Below are 20,027 nucleotides of genomic sequence, written 5' to 3' on the forward strand. Positions count from 1 at the left end.
AGGGAAGACAACATCCATAACTTTTTCCTCTACCTAACAGAAAAAACATATTTGACTACTAGGACAAGAGGAGCTACAGTTAAGGTACTTCAAAACAACAGCTGGGTCGCATGTTTTCCAGAACACAGTACAGAGACTAAGGACAATATAATACATAAACCCAGCACTTTTATCAATTAAATCTCATTAGAGTGAAGTTAGAAAAGCCCCTACTCTCACATTACACCACATACTATCGCAATAAACTAACACTTAGTTAACTTGCTAGTGTCTTACCTGCAAAAGACTCTCTCTTATGTTCCAGTTTTGTTTTATTGTCGGTGAAAATACGTTGTCCTTTATTTTTGACCTTCCGGGCATCTTGACCAATCTGAAAGCAGGTCATTAAAAACAGTTATTATGAAATTGTTTCAAGAATAGCAATTCCTCAGTAAGGCAAAATCTAACCTTAGTTAACTTCTACTTTACAGTTAGTCTGATCATGGGAGAAATCCTGATGTATAGGATTTTATTGTGCATAAGCGGAATTTTAGGAACTAGAGAGAGCAAAAATGTAAAATAGTTTCTTATATAGAATTACCCTGTATTTTGTTTCATATGGTTGAATGATTTTGACAGGACAATATAAAGAAACAGTACAAGTAAGACTTCAGAAGAAAACAGTATCACTCGGTATATAAAATATTGATGCAAAGATGCAACTTCTTGCGCTAGAAGTTTAATCAGGCACTGACAGGATGTTACAATATTATGCTAGAGTAGTTGTAACTATCTGTAGAAATAGTAAGGGAGAGATAAGTATCTATTCCCCTCAAAATAGGAGGCCTCTTTTTCTACAAAGCTCTGAAATGTAGCAATTCATCTGCGAAACAAAAATTCCAGAAGCTTCACCTCCTCAAGATGCTAGTGTTTAAGAACTGAAAGCCAGAAACAGTGACCACCTTGGCAAGCACAGTAGTCTGCCATGCCTGATCACAGAAACATAAATCAAGTTCAGGAGATTCAGCCTATGAACAATATAATTAAGTAAAGGAAAAAATTAGCTTTCAGAAATCAAACAGCATTTGGGAAGACTAACAAATGCCAAAAAGACTTTAGAAGATAGTGCAGTTCCTTTGGCTGCATCCACATTCAGTGTTTACTTTGCCTATGGAATAGTTCTGATAAATGTAGGCACAAATTTAACTCTGCTGTTTTGTTCAGACTAATGAAATTTAAAAAAGCTACATCTCACTGTCAACTGGATGAAACAATGACCTGTAAAGTTAAATGTTAAGCAAAAAAAAAATTTTCATTCTATATTATTTGACATTTTTGCAGCATAAAACCATTACTAGTGCATTTTATCTTTGTAGTTTCTCTTGGGAAAACAAGAGGTACAGACTTTCACCTCCCAAAAGAAATTGTTTTCAAATAGCCAGTTGTTTTTCCCAGAAACAAGCATATAACATAAAATAGGTATTAGAATGTTAACACACTGCCCAGGTTTAAATTTTTTATACACACTTTTATACCTACAACTGTGCTTCAGTACGCTGAGACTTTATCTATACCAGTAATGTTTAATATGGAAAAAGCTTTCTGTTGGAAATAAACAAATGACGACTTTCTCCTTACACCTCCTCTCATCTCTAATTTGAGAGAGTTATGCTAAAAAAAGTTAGAAAGCCACTTAGAAGTTTTGTATCTCATACTTGAATAAAAAAGTAAAACCTACCGTTTTATCCTTTTGAGTGTCTTCATTATTATTTCCTGTGCTGTCACTGGAGGATGCCACACTCATTAAGTGCTCATGTGAGCCATTGCTACCTAGACTTCCATAGCCACTTGATCCGCTGTTGTGTACAGGCTGTTAAAAAGAACAGTATGTATGTGTGTGTGCGTGTATATACACACACACACACACCCCTGCACACTGGCTTTCAACACAAATGAAATTGTTACCAATAATTCTATGTGAGATGAACAAGGATTTTTTTGGGGGTGGGGAGTTTTGTGGGGTATTTGTTTGTTTTCTGTGTGAAGACTCCATAGCTGCATGAAATCCATAAAACACCAACAGGAGCTTTAACACACTTCAGTAAGTCATGTCTGGTAATCATGAGTATAAATAATTTCCAGGATTGCAGACAAATCCCAGTACAGTAGAACATAGCTATACAAAATTCACACGAAGGTAAATTCCCTTCAGTGGGAAATCAGAAGTGTCATTAAAGCAGATGCTGTACCTGCAATAGCAGCCGATATATTTGCTCTGTGATTTCCTGAACACTAGGGTGAAGGATTCTGTCCTCTGTATAGTTGGGAGCAGCAAAGACATCTTCATTTAAGGGACCCCTGTGTAAACCAAACATAGGCCAGTCCATTACAAACTCAAGTACTTCAGTTGCAGAGCACACCTTCAATTTACCATCACTATATAAGGATCTCTATATATTCTGCCTATGATGTTTGAATCTCACAACACAAATCCTTACTCACTTTGTGTACAACTCTCCTTAAGCAACTCTTGACAGTACTGACCAAGTTTGAAGTATGTCAAATTTCCTTTGCTTAAAGCAGTTACTGTATCACCAAACAAATGTAAAAAGGAAACAATTTGCATTATTCCTGCCCCCTCACCCTGTAAATCCCTTAAATCCTTTTAAGAATCACCTTATGATTCCAAGGAAAAAGAAAATTTAAAAACAACTGTTTATTGACTTACGTCCTAACTTTGTGTCTTCCAATGATAAATGAAACTTTTCGACTCCAAGGATTGATGAAACTGGACCAGCTAGTGTCCATGGTTATATAATCTCCATTTCTAGTGCAAAACCTGATTGGTGAATAGTCAAAAGGCTGTCCTCCATACTGAAGAACTGTAATGAATGATTTAAAAAGTCAGTTTAATATTTACACTGTTCTACTTAATAATTCAGAGTTGTCACAATGATTGAAGAGAGAGCTGTACATTTCCATAGATTAACAAAGTAACTTGCCCTGAATGTCTTTCTTCTCTATTTACAAAATAACACAGACTACCATTTAAAATATGACAAATTCTATCATTGCATTCTCAGCACAATTTTGTTTATGTATGAAATATTCAAGCAGTCAATTTGTTTACAGCAGACATGCTTCACCTCATTTTCACCAAACATGAAATCGAGTGATTTCTTACTTTCATCAATTTACATTAAGAATCAAGTTGTAGAGTAAAGGAATACTTCAATATTTAATTACTTGCAGAAATTTTTTTCACCTCCTACTTGCTGAGGTCTTCGTAGCTGTTACTATTTACTTTTAGAAATAAAGTATTTTTGCCACAGAAAAGAGACCACATACTTTTCTTGTGAATTGCTAGCATTAAGGGTCTGTCATTTGGGTGAAGATGCACCAAGACTGGTGTTCCTATTAAGTCCTGAGGTAGGTATCCCAATAGAGGTACCGCTCTGGGGAAAGAAAAACAAAGATTTTTTTTAATTAAATCAAGCAGAATAAAAGTATACTTCAAATGAAAGCACTTAAAAAATTAAGTTTTACTTGCTTTTTCCTAGAAAAAGAATGAATTTTAAATTTAAATTTGGGGTGCCATACCAGTACCAGCTTAACAGCAGTACCCCTCTTTGAGCAAGGCATTGTGTTTTGTTTTGGTTGTTTTGTAGTATTACTGAGCAAAGCGTTTAGAAATCTGCTACAGCAGTTCTCCTGTATTTTCTTATGCTGCCTAGGCTCTACAGGATGAGTACCCTGAATTTAAAAAAGCATTAATAAAGTTTAATCTTATACAACTCTCATGAAAGCAAACAGCCCTGATCTACGGGCTGCAAGCCAATGCTAAGGTTCACACAGGATTTCTGTAGCTAAACTAGCAACCGGTAGCTGACTAGGGATCAAGAAAACTTTCTCACAGGCAGGTTAAGAGTTTAACTCAAAGGAGCTGCAAAGAAGCAAGATTATTAATTAGAATAAAAAAAATAAAAGTAATTTCTGAATTCCTGCACAGTAACCTCTTCTAATGACATGAGGAACTAGTTTATGTGATGAAATCACCTTAAGCGATCATTTAAAGCATTAAGGAAAAAGAATGAAAGTTCACAAATGTCATTTTGTACCTTATCCTGAAAGCTAACCTCCAAAAATACGCTTTGGTAAATATAAAATACATCAAGTCACTACTACTCAGTAACATTTAAGAAGCTGCCACACACCAAGTCACTTTGTAAACTCAAAGTGATGTATACCCTTCCCCTGCCCCAGTTGCTGAAGAAGGCCTGGGGAGCAGTACAATGCTCAGCTATCTGAATGCCTTTAATGAAGAACTTAACCCTAGTGCACAACAGACACAAAACTGCGTTGTATTGGAACTCACAAACATTATGGAACAAATGCCTTCGACACTGCACTTTCAAACCCACTGAAATTAGATCAGTTCCACAAAAGAGATGACATACCCTTCTGGTAAAGAGGCTGAGATATTCAGAGAAAAACAAGAAGAGCAACTTATGCCTTGTTAGTTAACTAATTGCTTCAGTAATAAGTCTTAAAAGCTTGTGAATGATCTACAGCAACAACTTCAAAAAGCTGGAACTGGCATGACAGCTCATACCAAATACTACCATTCTGAAACAATGACAATTAAAAAACACTGCCAAGGTCAAAGCAGCAAAAAAAAAGTTATACGGCTAAAGGAGTTGAAAATACCTATCAACTCAGAATGACTTCAGTTAGAAAGGACTTCCTCAAATAAAGTTGTAAAAAGAAGTAAACATGTTTTTGTTGTTGTTCTCTCTTCTTTGCTTTGTTCCCATTCTTTGCTACCTGTTTTATGAAAACCTGTGCTGGAACAGAGAGCACTTACTCTCTTAGGGCATCAAATTTTAAACTTTTATTTATTGCTTTAGTTATAAAGAAGCAAATTCAGTCACTTTAATGCAGAAAAAACAACATGTTTTTAGACCAATATGAAGGTCAGTGGAAGAGTCAAGGATCTAGATTGTAAGACCTATAATTAGAGAGATTGAGCTGGGCTTGCTTGTCAGATGAAGAGGAAGCTAAAGAATGATCCAGTAGCTTCTAGGAATGAGGGATTTATCTCAGAATTCAGATACTATTATTGTAGCCAACTTAGTTTTTACTAAGGAGAAAAAAATTAAAATCCATCATGTATCAAAAACCATCACGAATACAATCTGAAGTAAAACAAGGGAAAGAAAATAGCAGGAAAAGGAAGCCTCCATTTTCAGCTCAGTAACAAGCTAATTCTCAAAGTCCTTCAAAGTATTACGATATTTCAAAGTACAACCCTGTCCTTAAGAGCTTTATAATAATGACTCCTATTTAGCCTATGTCCCCAACTCTTTTTGAAGGAATATCTTCTGTTCTTTTCATAGACCTCAAATTTCCATCACCTAAACATCCTCTGACAGGTCATAGGCAAAAGCAGTCCCAAAGACTCAGGGAAAGCCTGGTCTGCACCTTAGTTCCTGAACCTCTTTTTATGCCTTGATATCACAGGCACCTTACTTGGCTCTGCTCTGAAACATGGGTAGTTTCATATGCACTAACTCTAATCAGCTTCCATGACTGTCAATGTAACATGAAACCTTCAGCCAGCAGAATCTGAACAATTTCATCTCTGAACACAGGATGTTTTAACATGATCTAATGTTCTAATGTTATATTTAAAAGACACACCTCTAACTGTACCTTGGCCAGCAGAAAGTGACAGCAGAATATTGTTTGCTAATAGCTTGATCAGACTTAAATAAAAATAGAAGTCTCAGATGGGTCATGCTTGCTGGCATAGGAGTATTCCTGGCAGTGGGTTTCACTGACTGAATTTATATCCAGGTTTGCCCCAGACAGAAGTAAAACAGAAGAACAAGTTGTTAGCAGGCAAACAGTTTTCCACTTCAAGTGTGAAAACACATTACAGTGTGGTCCTAATGAAAACTGGGAGATGCACCTTTCCTGAGTTACACAACTTATCAGTAGTTACACAAAATTTTAACCCAGTTATTAATCCCTGTACAGTAACCTGAAAAGTTACTGGACAGGTTGCTTATCACTACATGTGAAAAATAGTATTTAGTAATTTACCTCTCGTCTACATCCTGGAACAAACAGGTTGGTGTGTGTGTAGTTGTAAAAATTCTTTTGTCAGGAGGAATTCTGGGTGCTGAAAGAAAAAAAGCAGATTAAAAAGTATTTTTTGCATACATACAGTAGTTCAAGCTGCAAATTTCAATTAAATGCTGAGTGAAGTCTAAAAGTTTGCATAAGAGCACGTAGGAAAGCAGCTTGCTATCTCACAGACTATCAGCAAGGGCAGAGAACCAAACCAGCTATCTTGCACTTGAATAAAACTTGAGATCACTGACAGTACTCATGCAAGTTAGCTTTCTTAAACTGAAATTCAGTTGTGTTAAACTGACAAACTGCACAGAAATTCCTGTAGTAAAACGGGAACAGTTCTTAATTTCATGAAACCAAATTACTCTTTGTCCACTGAAAGGATTACCTTCGTAACCAGAATGCACTTTTTCTGCAAGCAACACACAGCAAAGCTGGTCTTCTGCTACTTCTGGATCTTGTACTTTGATAAGGTAAGGAGTCATCCGAAACGGGTGATAGCAAATCTCGTTTTCACGCTCCTTCCCTGCACTAATAATTGAACAGAGTTGATTATTTCAACAGATTCATCTCACTTTTTATTTATCTACTGTAATTTTCTTAATGACAAAAAGACTGCATGATAGCTCCTAAAACGGCACCCAAAAATTTAGCTTCCTTAATTTTCAGTAGATGAGAACCTAATTCTGATGGCATCCTTTGCATACCAACTACAATAAAGAATTGTCCTCTTTCCTGATTGAAATAAGACCCACATGTGGAAGTTTGATAAAGAGAAAAAACCCTTCTTAATGATAAAGTTGTTTTATTGATCCACTAATCTTAATCTGGTATTAAATCCCATTTTACCCTCCAAAGGGATGGCTCTATAGTTTTATTTTTATGAAGACTGCTATATCACCTCCGTTAAGAGAGACCACCTTTTACTCAATATTTATTTTGATTTTAAACAACAGTCTCAGAGGTTCTTACCTATAAGAACAGTTGCTGACTTACCAACAATACAAAGCCTAACAGCAAAAATAACCATTTACACAGTGACATATATATATATATATATAAGTAATAAGGTTGTAACAGCACAGCTTTACAAAGCTAAAGCTTTTGGAATCAACTTTAATTAGAAGAAAGTCTACAGTAACACCAGCAGAACCTTTACAATACATCCAATCCAACTCTCTGGAGTCGAACATTCTAATTTAAAACTATGCTCATATCTTAATTATAAGCATTTATTTACTCCAGAAGTAACTAACAGGACCCACAATTTCTCTTTCCAGAAATGCTACCAGAGAGGCAACATGCAGCAAGAAGGAAAAAAAAGAAGAACTATATAGCATGTAGTGACAGCAAAAAAGACAGACCAAGTTACTCTCATACATCTACCTATACTGGACATTTGAGATAAATTCAAGATCTGCCATTAGTCTTCTACAATGAAAGAGGACCTGTGGCACATGCTGAACAGAATAGTTTAACTTGAAGTAAAGACTTTCTGCGCCTGTGAGATATCATATCAGCTCCATTCACAGTGTAAAGGTCAATATTCAGACTGATTAACTTCTAAGATGCAACTTCCTGCAAGCACTTTGCAGTTTCCTGAGTAGCTTCTGGAAGTTAAATGACTAGAGGACAAGCATGTGTTTTACCTATGGTCACATTATGGAAAAATACAAAACTTGCACAACATATGATTCTTATAAAAGTCAAATACTTTTGTAACGCAGTTTCATAGCATAACGCTAAGTCTCATTATAGTACTGTTTTACCTGATGCGACAGAAAAAAGATTTCTCTTCCATGCAATCCTGGGTGGAAGACTCTAGAAATATTAAACATTTTATAACAAATTACTATGAAGTTATGACATTTAAAACAGTAATTCTTCCCCAACAGGATTAAAAGCAATCTAGTCTGAAAAAATTTTTAAGTCCCCCAAAGCCTGTTTTTTTTTTTGATTTTATGCTTTTCTGAGGCTGGTGTGTGAGTCACAGCTGCTTGCTTATTAAGACTTCTGCCAAAAGCATATCTACACAGTTCTCCAGTTTGAACTGTTTACTTGTCAACTTTTTCACTAACTTACACCACTGATTGAAAAAGTTTGATTCTCCAGGACCCCCCAAACGAGACCTCTTTCCTAGAGAGGACAGCTGAAGGATCAAATACTTTTGCCAACCTCCCTCTGCATAGCCCCCACCCACCAGCAAAACCCAAACTTAATTTTATTTATTTTAAGCAAAGCCTTCCTCCCCTCCCCTATCAAGCTTATTTCCCTCCTTTTCAAGAGTAGCCAAGCGCTGGTCTTTCAAAGGCCTCAGTATGCAATACTTCTGAACACTAGCTAAGGCTGCCAGTACATGGAATCAAGTATATAGTTTTGCTTACTGCATTTTTGAGATACGAATCTATAATAAACATAATAAAACTAGAGAAAAATGTTTCAGGAAAAATAGATTGCATAACTAAGTAACATGCACAAGGAGGATCACATGGTCAAAGTTCACAACTGAATCTTTTTTGAACCTGACGGACTAGAGACTTCACAAGGTCTTTTCTGCCCTGTTTAATGTACGTGGTATATATTTATTGTTAACTGTTTTTCAAGTTGAATATGGTTCACTCTGTCTTAACTTTATAGACTTAGTATACAGGGATTGGAATTTCAAATATTCAGAGCAGACTTTGAATTCCAAGTGTTTGCTTAAAAATATTTGGCAGCTATTTCTCAATTCCCAACAGCTGCTACTGCACAAGTAAAACAACCCTCACACAAATAAATATCAAGTGCCCTAAGAGGTCTAATCCTTCACTATCAGCATGCCTGACATCCTTTTTCCTACGGCTAAAAGAATAGACATACAGTTACACTTGGTTACTGCAGTGACGTTAGCTGAAGTACATCTTCCTACACAGTAATCAAGGCGTACAGTATTCAAATCATACATATTTTATAGTAGAAAGACAGATATTTTGCTCCTTAGATCTAAGGAGAATGTTTTTTTAAATTATGGTCACTTGATTGCAAGAAAATGTTGAAAACAAATCCACTTTCAGCATGAATACCTTCTTTGCTTTCAATCATCAGTTGGATAAAAGGGGCCCCAGAAACCAATGAACAGTGGCAATCAAAAAACTTTTAGCCAACAGACAAGCTTTGGCAATTCATAAAAGCATGTTATACACCTCATACTGTTCAGAGATGTTCTAGTAATGTGTATTGTACTCCCATGAAGTGATGGAGAAGGATGAAAGGATATTACAAAAATCAGTTTAAGGATTTGCATCTGCATGACTGAAGGAAGGTCAGAGAACTATCTGCTGTTGAGACCACTCACCGGCTCTATTGCAAATATTCCAAGATGGCAATCTGTATGGGGTAGTAGAAGTATAGAAAACACTGACATCCTGAGGTGCCAGGAACTCCACAAATTTGGCATTTTTAAAATAACCTCTCTTACAGCGAAGAATAGAAGCAGCTTGATCAGAGATGTAGACAATTTTCCCAGTAATCATAGAAACAGCTACAGCAAACATATCCTAAAAAGAAGTCTCAAATTTAGACAGTTGAAAAAACAACACATTCTTCAATCCATAATAATAAATAATACATTGCTAAATAATACATGGCTAAATAATACATTGCTTAGACAACAAGATAAAACAAGATACCAAGATAAAAGCATTAAGTTCAAAGAAAATATTAAGGAAACAGAATAAAGAGAGTTAAATCACATCTGTTTAGGGGGCAGTAAAATAAATTTAATGTCCTTGTGAAACAGATGCATACAGCACGGTTTTTGAACTATGCAGTAAGATTAATACACTAGAATCTTCTCAGGTTACATGCCCTAAACCAATATGCCATTGTTTCCTAATATTTTATGATGCAGAATTTACAAATTAAGAAATGAAGAGCTTTCAACTTTAAAACTACACATTTTGGTTTCAAGAAAGCGTCACAGGCATATTTTACACCCATGAAATTTAGCTGTTTTGAGAAAAGGTGTAACCTTATTTTATCCATTCAATGCATTCAATGAAAAGTGCTCTATGCCACTTGACAAAGTAATGAACATACAGGTGAAAAAAGAGCTCCAAACAACCATACACAAATTCCACTTGCATCATTTCATGTTGTATTTTTTCCTCAACACAGAAGAGTTTCCTGCGTCACAACCTCTAGTGCTCAATCCAGTATTACTATATACAAACTTAAGAACTGTCGTCAGAACACTGTTTTTTTTTTTTTTTTTTTTTTTTTTTTTACAAACTCATGTTTGACATCCATTGAGCAACTTTTATGATATTTGTAGTTCTCAGTTATACTCTAGATTGCCTATTTGTTTCACCTTACAGGCAACCTTTATTTTATTATTCATAGGTAAAACAAAAAATACCTACATCAAGCTAGGGAACATCCCCCATCTCTCCATTACTTTATTAATTTCAGAACTGCGTATGTTCAGAAAAAGACTTCAGAAAAAAATAGAGGAAGATAGGCTAATAAACTTAGATGTAATTATTGTTTAAGACTCCATAATAAACATAGAACACTGAGAATGAGGAAAATAATCATTCTGTGACTGTGACAATCATTACTGCTAAAAACTACATTGATCATCCTAGTTGTTTTCATCTAAAAGAGAAGACAGTATCACTGGATCATAGAATAAGCCTGTAACAGTTGCAAAGACCAGACAAATACCACAGAAGAGGACACAACAACACACAATGGTTCAAACACTTTGGTCACTTTTAAGTCTCGTTAACAAGAAGAACTGTTGAAACAAATAACCCCTACTGTAAGGATTAGCTGAAACAACTCACCCTATGCCTTGACTAAGCTTTGGACAAAGATACTCTCCAAGTTTAGCCACTATTCTAAAATGACAACTAATGATTTACACATTTCACACTGCACTGCATCACGTGGATATTGAGATATATCACACCATTGTCTCTAAGCATGAGGTATGAGTCAGAAGACCAAGAATTTTCACTTATTTCCCATCTAACTGTCGGAAAAAAAAGCTTTAATTGAGCTGCTATTGGCGAAGTCTTTACTTCATAAAGTAAAGCTTGAAGTTTCTACTGAACATACGCTTGAAGGTAACAGCTAGCTTCTTCAGATTTTGGCCTAGCCAGGAACTCCAACCTTGTAAGGAGAAGGCATGCCAGTTCTAGAAAACATTTTTACATGCACGCTGCAGGCTTGTGTCAGCATACTCACTGCATTTTTCATGATGTATTCTGAGGTTATAGTTTCAACTTCTTCCACTGTGTAAGATGACACATTGAGTCCAGAAGGCTGGGATTCATTAATCATCAACAATTGGTAATACTCCTCATTGGCTACATGAGAACATTAAACAGTTTATAGTCAGAATTTAAGGTCTCATCAATAAATAGCCTGGAAGCAATAAACGGAACAAGTGGTTTTTTGGCATAAGCACAGAATGGGCAGTTGGGAAGTCTAGGTAGTATTCCAAGTTAGTTGTTCTACAGTGGAGTTTCCTTATCAGTAACCCATACACATTTACCCACCTTAAAATACCCATGTTAGCATCATAATATATTCATCTACTAGAAACCTTTAAATCCCGAAGAAACCCAACTTAACAGTCCACAAATGAGAAGACAAATATTTGCTTAATGAGGTTTTCAAACAAACTTAGCTGTAAGCAGACAACCACATTTAAATTCTTATTTAAATGTTTAATTTTATCCAGGTCATAATTATTTAAGCAGTGTCATACTTGATTACCTTTAACTTGTTTAATGCTTTTAAGGGCATATTTCAACGTTGTTAGGATACTAGATTTGCCTTTAATTCGCTTTTCAGAAGGAAGGTGAGCTTTCAGCTCTTGTAAAGTTTTCAACAACTCCTTTTGTGTTTTGGCTTTAGTGGACTGCTCGCTACTGTAACATTAAAGACAAATAATAAAAAGTCACTGGAATGCTTGAAGTGACACACCATCCTCATAGAAACCCAAACACACTGACATTTGTCACATGCCTAATTTTGCATAGCTAAACATTAACTTTTCCACCATGTAGTGTAAACATTCAGAATTTGTAGTAATTCTTATATTAGTTAGAATCACTTAAAATAGAAGATTCACCACTACCTGAATTTTTGTTGTAAGATACACCATCTGTTTATGAAACACATTTATACACCCAAACACCAGAGAACTTTTTTTTGCACCAGTTTCCCTCCCCCTTTTTAGTGGTATATCCCTTAGTTCCTTTCAAATTCAAACTCTCAGAAATGTTCATGGACTTCAAAGTAGAGAAGCAGGAGGTCCATTCAAGTCTTCACCTCCTGTTCGAGCAGGTTCTCATAGGAAAGGTCCCTGAAAAGGGAATGGCAGTGGGAGAGCATCAAGTTAACAAAACAAATGGAGAAATGCTTGGAAAAATGTATTCCAGTTAAGCATGGCAATACATTAAGTAAGATAAAGAAACTTGACTAAATATGAAAGGTGAAGAATCAGGAGGCAGCTGAAGACAGAAACTGCATTCACATTTCTAAGGTGCATGTTCAGAAGTATTGTCTCAGTGCAGAAGGTCAAACCACAGTGATAATCAGCGCTAGTGTCAGAAAACTGCCTTCCTTTGCAGTTCTTGATCTCCTCATCATTTAAAAATGCTGACAAAAGTCAAAAAGGAAAAGGAGGGAGGAGAAAGGACAGGAAAGACGACAAAAGATGGGTGGGTCAGGTGGGTAGGAAGCAGTGAATCAGTCACAAAAACCTAGAGGATTCTAAAATCTTCCTAAAAAGCAATTCTTTCCTATCAAAAGGAAGGTTTTCTATTACTACACAATCGTCTTGGCTGTTACTCTCTGCAAGGTCACCCTAAGGACCCCTGCAGAAACAATGATCTTGGCAACTGTGCTGCCCTATCCAAAGTGCTCAATAAAGTGGCTTCAGCTTCCAGGTAACTTTTTCAAGGGGATTTCTGAATATTTTTCTGAGAATTTTGAAAAGTTCTTCAGGGAGACCAACTCATCTGACAGGTGTTGGGTATATTTCACCCAAAATGCTTAGAAAGTGACAAAGCTGGCTTGTACTAGAATATGCAGTGGTAGTTTTTATTTACATCATAATGCACTATGATAAACATATCATTCACTGAATCATTGACCATTTTATATTGAGAAATAAAGGCAAGGGAAAAGAGAAAATGATGTAGTACTCCCTTGGGAAACTTCATGTTCACCCTGTACACTAAAATCATATCTACAGTGTGGCTTGACAGTTTCAACTGATGCAATCAGTGTCTTGTTAACAGAAGAACACTACGCTGGCAGCATGGAGGAAGAGAAAGGGAAAGAAGGCAAAGTAACAGAGCATACTGTGGTTTTTGTAGCCTTTGGGCATGCTTCAATCAACGTGGTCAGAATTTTTTGCAAGAAAAGAAACTTTTCCAAGTTAGCCCATAGTAGCTGCAAATACAGAAGACTGGCCTCCTTGGAAAAATCAGTTATATTTTTTTTTACCCTGAAGATACAAAGTATTAGGCGAAGTAGAAAGCCACAGAGAAGGCTTGGTTTGCAGAGTAAAGAATCAGTGAATTACACAAAAACAAGAGCTTTCCATTTTGCTTTATGTGGACAGGAAAAGGTAGTTGAGTGGTGCCAACATTGAATCCAAAGCCCCATAGTCTTTGAATCAAAGACTAACCCTAAAGCTTTTAATCCTATTTTAGTCATCCCTTTCAAGACCATTCTCTAGGTATCCTCAGTCAACTGAGGTTATCAGTCTCCCATTCCCAGAAGATGATCAAATTCTGCTCTGTACAGCACAGTGCCTGACAGCTGGGGAAATACTGTACAATCTGGATTCACATTTATTTCTGAGCAGGGAGCTATTAATGAAGGTTTAAAAAAAAGGTATCAAACTGAGATAAGTAACCCTCCAACACCCTGCAGTAAAGAAAACTGAGTCAGTGGGAAAGGATGATTAAGAAATGCTTTTGGTTCACTCTGTCCTTGATATTGAGCAAAAAGTGAACTCCAGAACAATTTCCACTTGAAGATACAGCATGGAACAAGATCTTCTGGTGTCTGCAAGGCAGACACTATGCTCATCACGCACCAAATGGTGCAAAGGTGTGATTTTAATTTACCACTTCTTTAGGATCTGCATCAGGTAGAAACACTTTCAGGCAGGTATATGTAGATAGGGATCTTAACATCAGCATGCTAGAGCTAGAAATTGCTTGATCTGCCTAAGATCAGGTTCTGGTCTCCTGATCAGAGGCTGACTTCATCAAAAAAATAAACAAGTACAGTAGGGCACTCAGAAGTGTCCAAATTTGAGCCTTCAATGCCATCAGGTTTCTCAAGGCTATCAGGGTCAGAAGCAGAGTTCATATAGAGGTATTCCTGCAGCTGATGTTGGTCTGTCCTTACAGACTTGAAGCTTGAATCCTGGCGAATGGAACACAGGAGAGGCAGATCATACGGCTGCTGGACATCAGAACACATCCAACTCAATGGGTGAATTCTGATTTTAAAACACTACGAGGTTTTTCCCAGGCAAAGGCTTCAGACTAAAATCCGAAGAGCAGAAAATTTAAAGGAAAGCCTGCCTCAGAAAAAATACTATATTTGAAGTGAACCACCAAAAAAAAAAAAAAAGGAGGTTAGGCTACCAAATCCAAACAAAGTCAGATAACCTCTCAAATCATCACACAGTTCACATGGAACAGCTACAAAGAGCTCTAATTCAACTGAGTAGTTAAGAGGACATGATGCCGATTATGGACAGGAAGAGAATCAAAGACAGGACCGCACTATCTCCTACATGTACTCTTCTAGGTTTAGCAAAAAAACACCCAACCTATTTAGTTTTCAATCTTTGGCCTCACATACAAGCAAATTACCAAAAATATATGTGTATTTACTTACCTGCATCCGCTGCTAGACTGATTGTGCTCAGAGTTTGCGATCATCAGACTAAATGCATTTGAGCTTGAACTAGAACAAAGACAGACATTAATGTGAGTAAACTTAACGTAACACTTATTTCAGCTTTACATTTTTTTATTCATGACTGGGTGTCTAGAACATGAAACTTAAAAACATTCTGCTTGGTACAACAAATGGAAACTATACCTGTTAAGACATTTCAGAAGGTTCTTCTTACTCTAGCTTTGCTCTGTACACTAAGCTTTTTAAAAGATGAAAATAGCACAGTTGCATCCTGACTGTTAAAAGAGGCTGACGCTTTTTGCTATATAATTGTAGAAGCTGGTTTACCAAAGAACACAAATAGAACCAAGCAAACAAGCAGTGATAAAACATACAAATTAAGCTGGCTTTGAGAAACCTGCTCTTTATCAGTTACACAACTTACATTATACAAAACGCAGGTTAACTAGGGGAAAAAGAACACTAAGCCTCAATCTGAAAACACACTTTATACAATAATTACTTGGAAATTAGATTCAAATGCAAAAAGCTTTCAGTGACACAAACACAAGTGGACTTTATTTAATACCAAATACTACCTTTTATGACAGTCTGAAGATTCCATGAGCATTGCCGAATCTTTCCCATTTTCATCAGATTCATGGCCATGAGAATCATGCCCGCTGGAGTAGTTTTCATTTGTTTCATTTCCACTGAAGTCATTTCCACTAGATCCACTGCTCATCTCAATATCTTCCTGAAGAACTTCATGAGAGTGTTCAGGCTTTGTCTGAATTCCTGAATCTTCAGCAATCATCTGGTTATGACTACTTGCAAGTCCAGAATACTCACTCATTTTCTGTTGCTCTTTTAAAGAGAACAATGAAGAAATGTGTTCACTGATACCAGGTTACTGCTCAGGGTTCTGCTCCTCAGTGCTAGAGTAGAACCCCCTGAACTTGATACTGTCCATGGGACACTCATTAGAAACACTGCCAAGATCAAGTCAAGCCACATTCAGAATTTTCTGTCTGTACAAATTCTGCCTGGAAGTACAGACCCACAAATCTGAGGAAGAAGGGAAGGAAGAAAAAATAAAACAGAAAACTATTTTCTTGTTTGCTTTTGCTGATAAACTAGCTCTTACTGACTGATGAAATTAGTGATATTCACTGTTAACACACTCAGCATTTCAACGATGAAAAGTTTAAGTTATATATAATTGCAAACCTAACACCATACATTAGTATTAGTAGAAAAAAAGTATTTCTTTTAGTGAAAATTCACAGAAAAAGAGGAAGTGGAATAAACATGAAGAACTCCTTAGAAGTTCAAATATTCAGTTGTTTGCTATTTTCCTACCTAACTCTTCATAATTTTACTGCCTGGATTTGGACAATACCTACTAAAGAACATTTTATTATTTTCACTTAAACCATTTTGCTGGCTTCTAGTTTACCATGGTAAACAAAAAGACCATTCAGACATCAGAGATTTCTAACTGTTTGGAATTTTCTCCCATTTGTTTGCCTTTTTTTTTTTTTTTAAAATACATACTCTTGTTTTTTTGCCAAGTTTACTTCTGCCATTTTGACCAATTCTTCAATTCTGTCTGTACAAAAGCCACACACATAGGCAGACTGAACATACACTGGGAATTATCAACATTTATCAAGAGCAAAAATTAAGATACAAATAATAATTTTATCTGACTACCACTAATTCAGGAAAAAAAGATTCTGCATTCTATAGAAATGCAAACTTAAAGCAAAACAAAAAATCCCTGCTTCTAAAGCAAATTCCAGACTCAAAATTGAAGTGTAGAAGGAATTTAATGAGTAAACAGACTAACATTAAGAGCCAAAGGAGAAGTACTAGATGGGAGTTCATGTACAAAATAGAGGTATTCAATCTGACTCATATCCTCATCTAGTTCAACAACCTAGACAACAACACCGCAAAACCATGAACTAAGATCCTCTGAATAATGTAATTCAGCATCAGGGAAAAAAAAAAGCTTGTTTTAAAAGAACAAAACCATTTTTGTTCCCTCCTTTCTTCCTTTAAAATATTCAAGATTGCAGTTGTTGACTAATAAACCACTGGAATAGCTTAACGACCAATGACTATAATAACAGGAAATAAGAAAACCTGCAGTTAAGCTCTGCTAGTATTAACTGCATCAACTTGCTTTTAAACACAATATTTTAAAGTTTTCTGTTACCGACTAACTTAATATTCATTTAAATCACACTATGATTCTACTTCCCTCTCACCTAGTAAGCATCGAAACTATTTTCTTACCCTCCCAACTGCTGCTTTTCCAGATATTCTACGTTTGTTTGAAGTTTTTCAGAGAAAATACTGTTCTCCTCCTTCCTTGGCTAGAGAAATGTGCAAGATAGCTACTTTCATTTCAAAGATGAAGCATAGTTTCGGGACATTTAAGCTATGAACAATGGTGACAATACTTTCTATCTTTCTATACACTTTATATATAGAGATGTATTTTTCCAAACAAGATTTTATTAGATCTCCATTACAAGTAGTAAAAAAAACTTCAGGTAAAAAAAATACCAACATCTCACTACTGTATCTATTCACTTCAGGTCTGCTAACGCAGATCATGTAGACATCCAGTTATGCTGCTGCACTCAACAACAGTACACAGACAATAAATTATGCTTTAGTGCTCTAACAGTGTTTTTTTTTCTGGATTAAGTAAGCCACTTCTGTCTCAGAAATTACAGTAACAGTATTTACTTAGATGAAATTCCAGTATTATTTCACAACGGCACATACTCTGGTGGCCAATGATTAACTAGATCAGACATTTCATCTCCAATTTAACCTCTGCTGTAGATGAAAGCTCACATTTTCACTTGCCTTACCTACCTCCACATTTTAATGCAGATCTGTCCCTGTCTAGAGTCCACTCTTACTATCCATACTTGTAATGAGCCCGACTGGAGGTGCTGCAGGTCAGTGGTACCCATGTTACTATCTGCAGCATCACAAGTAACTATACAACTAGCTTTCTCTGCTAGTGACTGAAAACACTAAAGGAAGAGTAAATACAGAAGGTGGCACTGGGGAAATACCAAACAGGCAGTACATAAGGAAAAAAAAAAACTCGTGTTACTGTACAAATAAGGAGCATTTTATAGAGTGTTAATCCATTCCCATCCAGTAAATGCTCTTACTACTGCAAGTGTTGTATTAATATGAGCATCCACCTGCTTAAAAAAACTCTTAAGAAACCACTCTCTCAAAAAGCCACTTGTGTGTGATCTGTATTAATATTTCTCAGAGGGCACTGAGGTTGTGAAGTTCTGTGGAGAATTCAGTGAGCAAATGTACTCCAGCAAACTAATCAGCCAGCAATGGGATGGCCTTTGACCTTCCCTGTAAGGTTAAAGGTGAGCTTGATGATCCATCTGCAGCCTTTTGCCCATTTCAAGTAAATGCCTTATGCACATCAAAATTACACAATGTAACCCCATCATGATTTTCCATGAATGGAAAAAGACAGCCAAGGCATTACCTGAAGAGAAGGCCCCACAGTGTCACTCAGGAATTTAAGGTGAAATCTAGCATTCCTCATACAGTATTTTTTGACTAATGCAGGGGCTTTGCTTATATTTTTCTGACCAAGAACTACTCACAAAGAGCTTAAAATAGAAGAGAAAACCATGCTGCTGTAACTGAAACAGCACTACCAGCTGATAACCTACGTCACTTTTTTTTTTTTAGAGGTAGGAAAAAATGCTCTTAAAAAAAGCACATGGGCTACTATACTTAAATCCCTTAAAGACAGCTATATACATCACTATTGATGGATTCAAAACCATGAACTGCCAGAAGGCAAACTATTAGCACAGCCCTAAATACGTCACAGGTAAGCAGTCCAATATTACAGTAATGCATAAGTCTGAAAATTTGCACTATTTATGAGAAGGGCAATGATTATACCACAGCTTTCCTACTCATATATAAAATGTTTGCATTCAGAGTAAGTGTGCGAAACCTTCTCTCCGGAATTCTGAAGCCAAGGAGTGTTATAAATGATGCAATATTCTCAGTCTCAAGAGTTGCCTGCAATTTATTTATTTATTTTAGGAACAAGCTTTCTTTCCCCAAAGTCTTCTCTCTAATCTTTGGAAGTTTAAGAGTCAATCAAAATTGTGCCATAAGCAGAATGCAGAGGTCTACGGTTTTAAATTCTGAGATAAGCAATTTTTTCTACCTCCAAATGTCATCCATTCTCTTCTTTCCCTGACACCTAAGCTAGCTCTGCTGGGTATCTGTAACTAATTTCAATAGTGCTTTTTTAGGTGGGAGAGGATTGCTCTCAAGAATATATAGAAGCTTTGCAGTGACTTTTGAGGAATTTCACATGCCTCCTTGAACAAGAGCTTATTTATTTATTTATTTTAAAGCAATGTGTTCAAATTAAGAGAATCACTAACAGACTAACTAGGTACTGGTCTACAGGAAATATCATGAATTTTCTTCCTCTTGACACGTGACAAAAATTTATGTGAGGAAATGCTTATGTTGTGTGACATCTGTCTCTAGCTAGCCACCCGCCAGAACTTTTGCAGGCTTGCGCACAGTAAGTAGTTATGTGGGAACAACACAGATACATTACACTGACTACAATTTGGAGCCCAAGGACAATGATAAAAATAAGTATCCCATTGATGAAGAAGAAACAGGCTCGACCTTCCTTTTAAAAGCATGTTTTGAGAAAAGTTGCCTCAGCTCCTGGTAGTTTTAATCCAGGACTGGAACATTAATGTCACTGAAAAAAAACAGTCTTGCAGAAAGTTTGTTTCAAAGAAAATCTCAAAAGCCTCCATACCATAGATATGTAACAGAGTAAGGAACAGAGAAAGAATAAATGGGAAGGAACAAGAAAAAAACATGACACTTCCAAGGGTTTTTGGGGAAAGCCCTGATGCATTCACTGGCAACACTGCAATCTCCCT

General features: G+C 36.3%; 1 protein-coding gene across 12 annotated transcripts in view; it reads right to left on the reverse strand.

Annotated features, from left to right (window-relative positions):
• PER2 (period circadian regulator 2) overlaps positions 1-20,027 on the reverse strand; it is a 47,239-nt gene that overhangs the window by 14,072 nt on the left and 13,140 nt on the right. For 6 of the 12 annotated variants that reach the window (XM_080605174.1, XM_080605172.1, XM_080605182.1 and 3 more), the window contains 13 exons: positions 15,636-15,903; positions 15,034-15,102; positions 11,881-12,035; positions 11,347-11,468; positions 9,452-9,653; positions 7,887-7,938; positions 6,506-6,648; positions 6,085-6,163; positions 3,328-3,434; positions 2,708-2,861; positions 2,229-2,337; positions 1,718-1,849; positions 277-370 (listed from right to left, as the gene is read on the reverse strand). In XM_080605174.1, the coding sequence (XP_080461300.1) occupies positions 277-370; positions 1,718-1,849; positions 2,229-2,337; positions 2,708-2,861; positions 3,328-3,434; positions 6,085-6,163; positions 6,506-6,648; positions 7,887-7,938; positions 9,452-9,653; positions 11,347-11,468; positions 11,881-12,035; positions 15,034-15,102; positions 15,636-15,892 (1,675 nt within the window). In that variant the 5' untranslated portion in view covers positions 15,893-15,903. Of the gene's footprint in view, positions 1-276; positions 371-1,717; positions 1,850-2,228; positions 2,338-2,707; positions 2,862-3,327; positions 3,435-6,084; positions 6,164-6,505; positions 6,649-7,886; positions 7,939-9,451; positions 9,654-11,346; positions 11,469-11,880; positions 12,036-15,033; positions 15,103-15,635; positions 16,105-20,027 lie in introns of all 12 variants that reach the window. The other 6 variants (XM_080605173.1, XM_080605178.1, XM_080605181.1 and 3 more) reach the window with 1 other exon arrangement.

Source organism: Anser brachyrhynchus (genome assembly GCF_964034855.1).
Source record: "Anser brachyrhynchus genome assembly, chromosome: 9".
NCBI classification, from domain to species: domain Eukaryota; kingdom Metazoa; phylum Chordata; class Aves; order Anseriformes; family Anatidae; genus Anser; species Anser brachyrhynchus.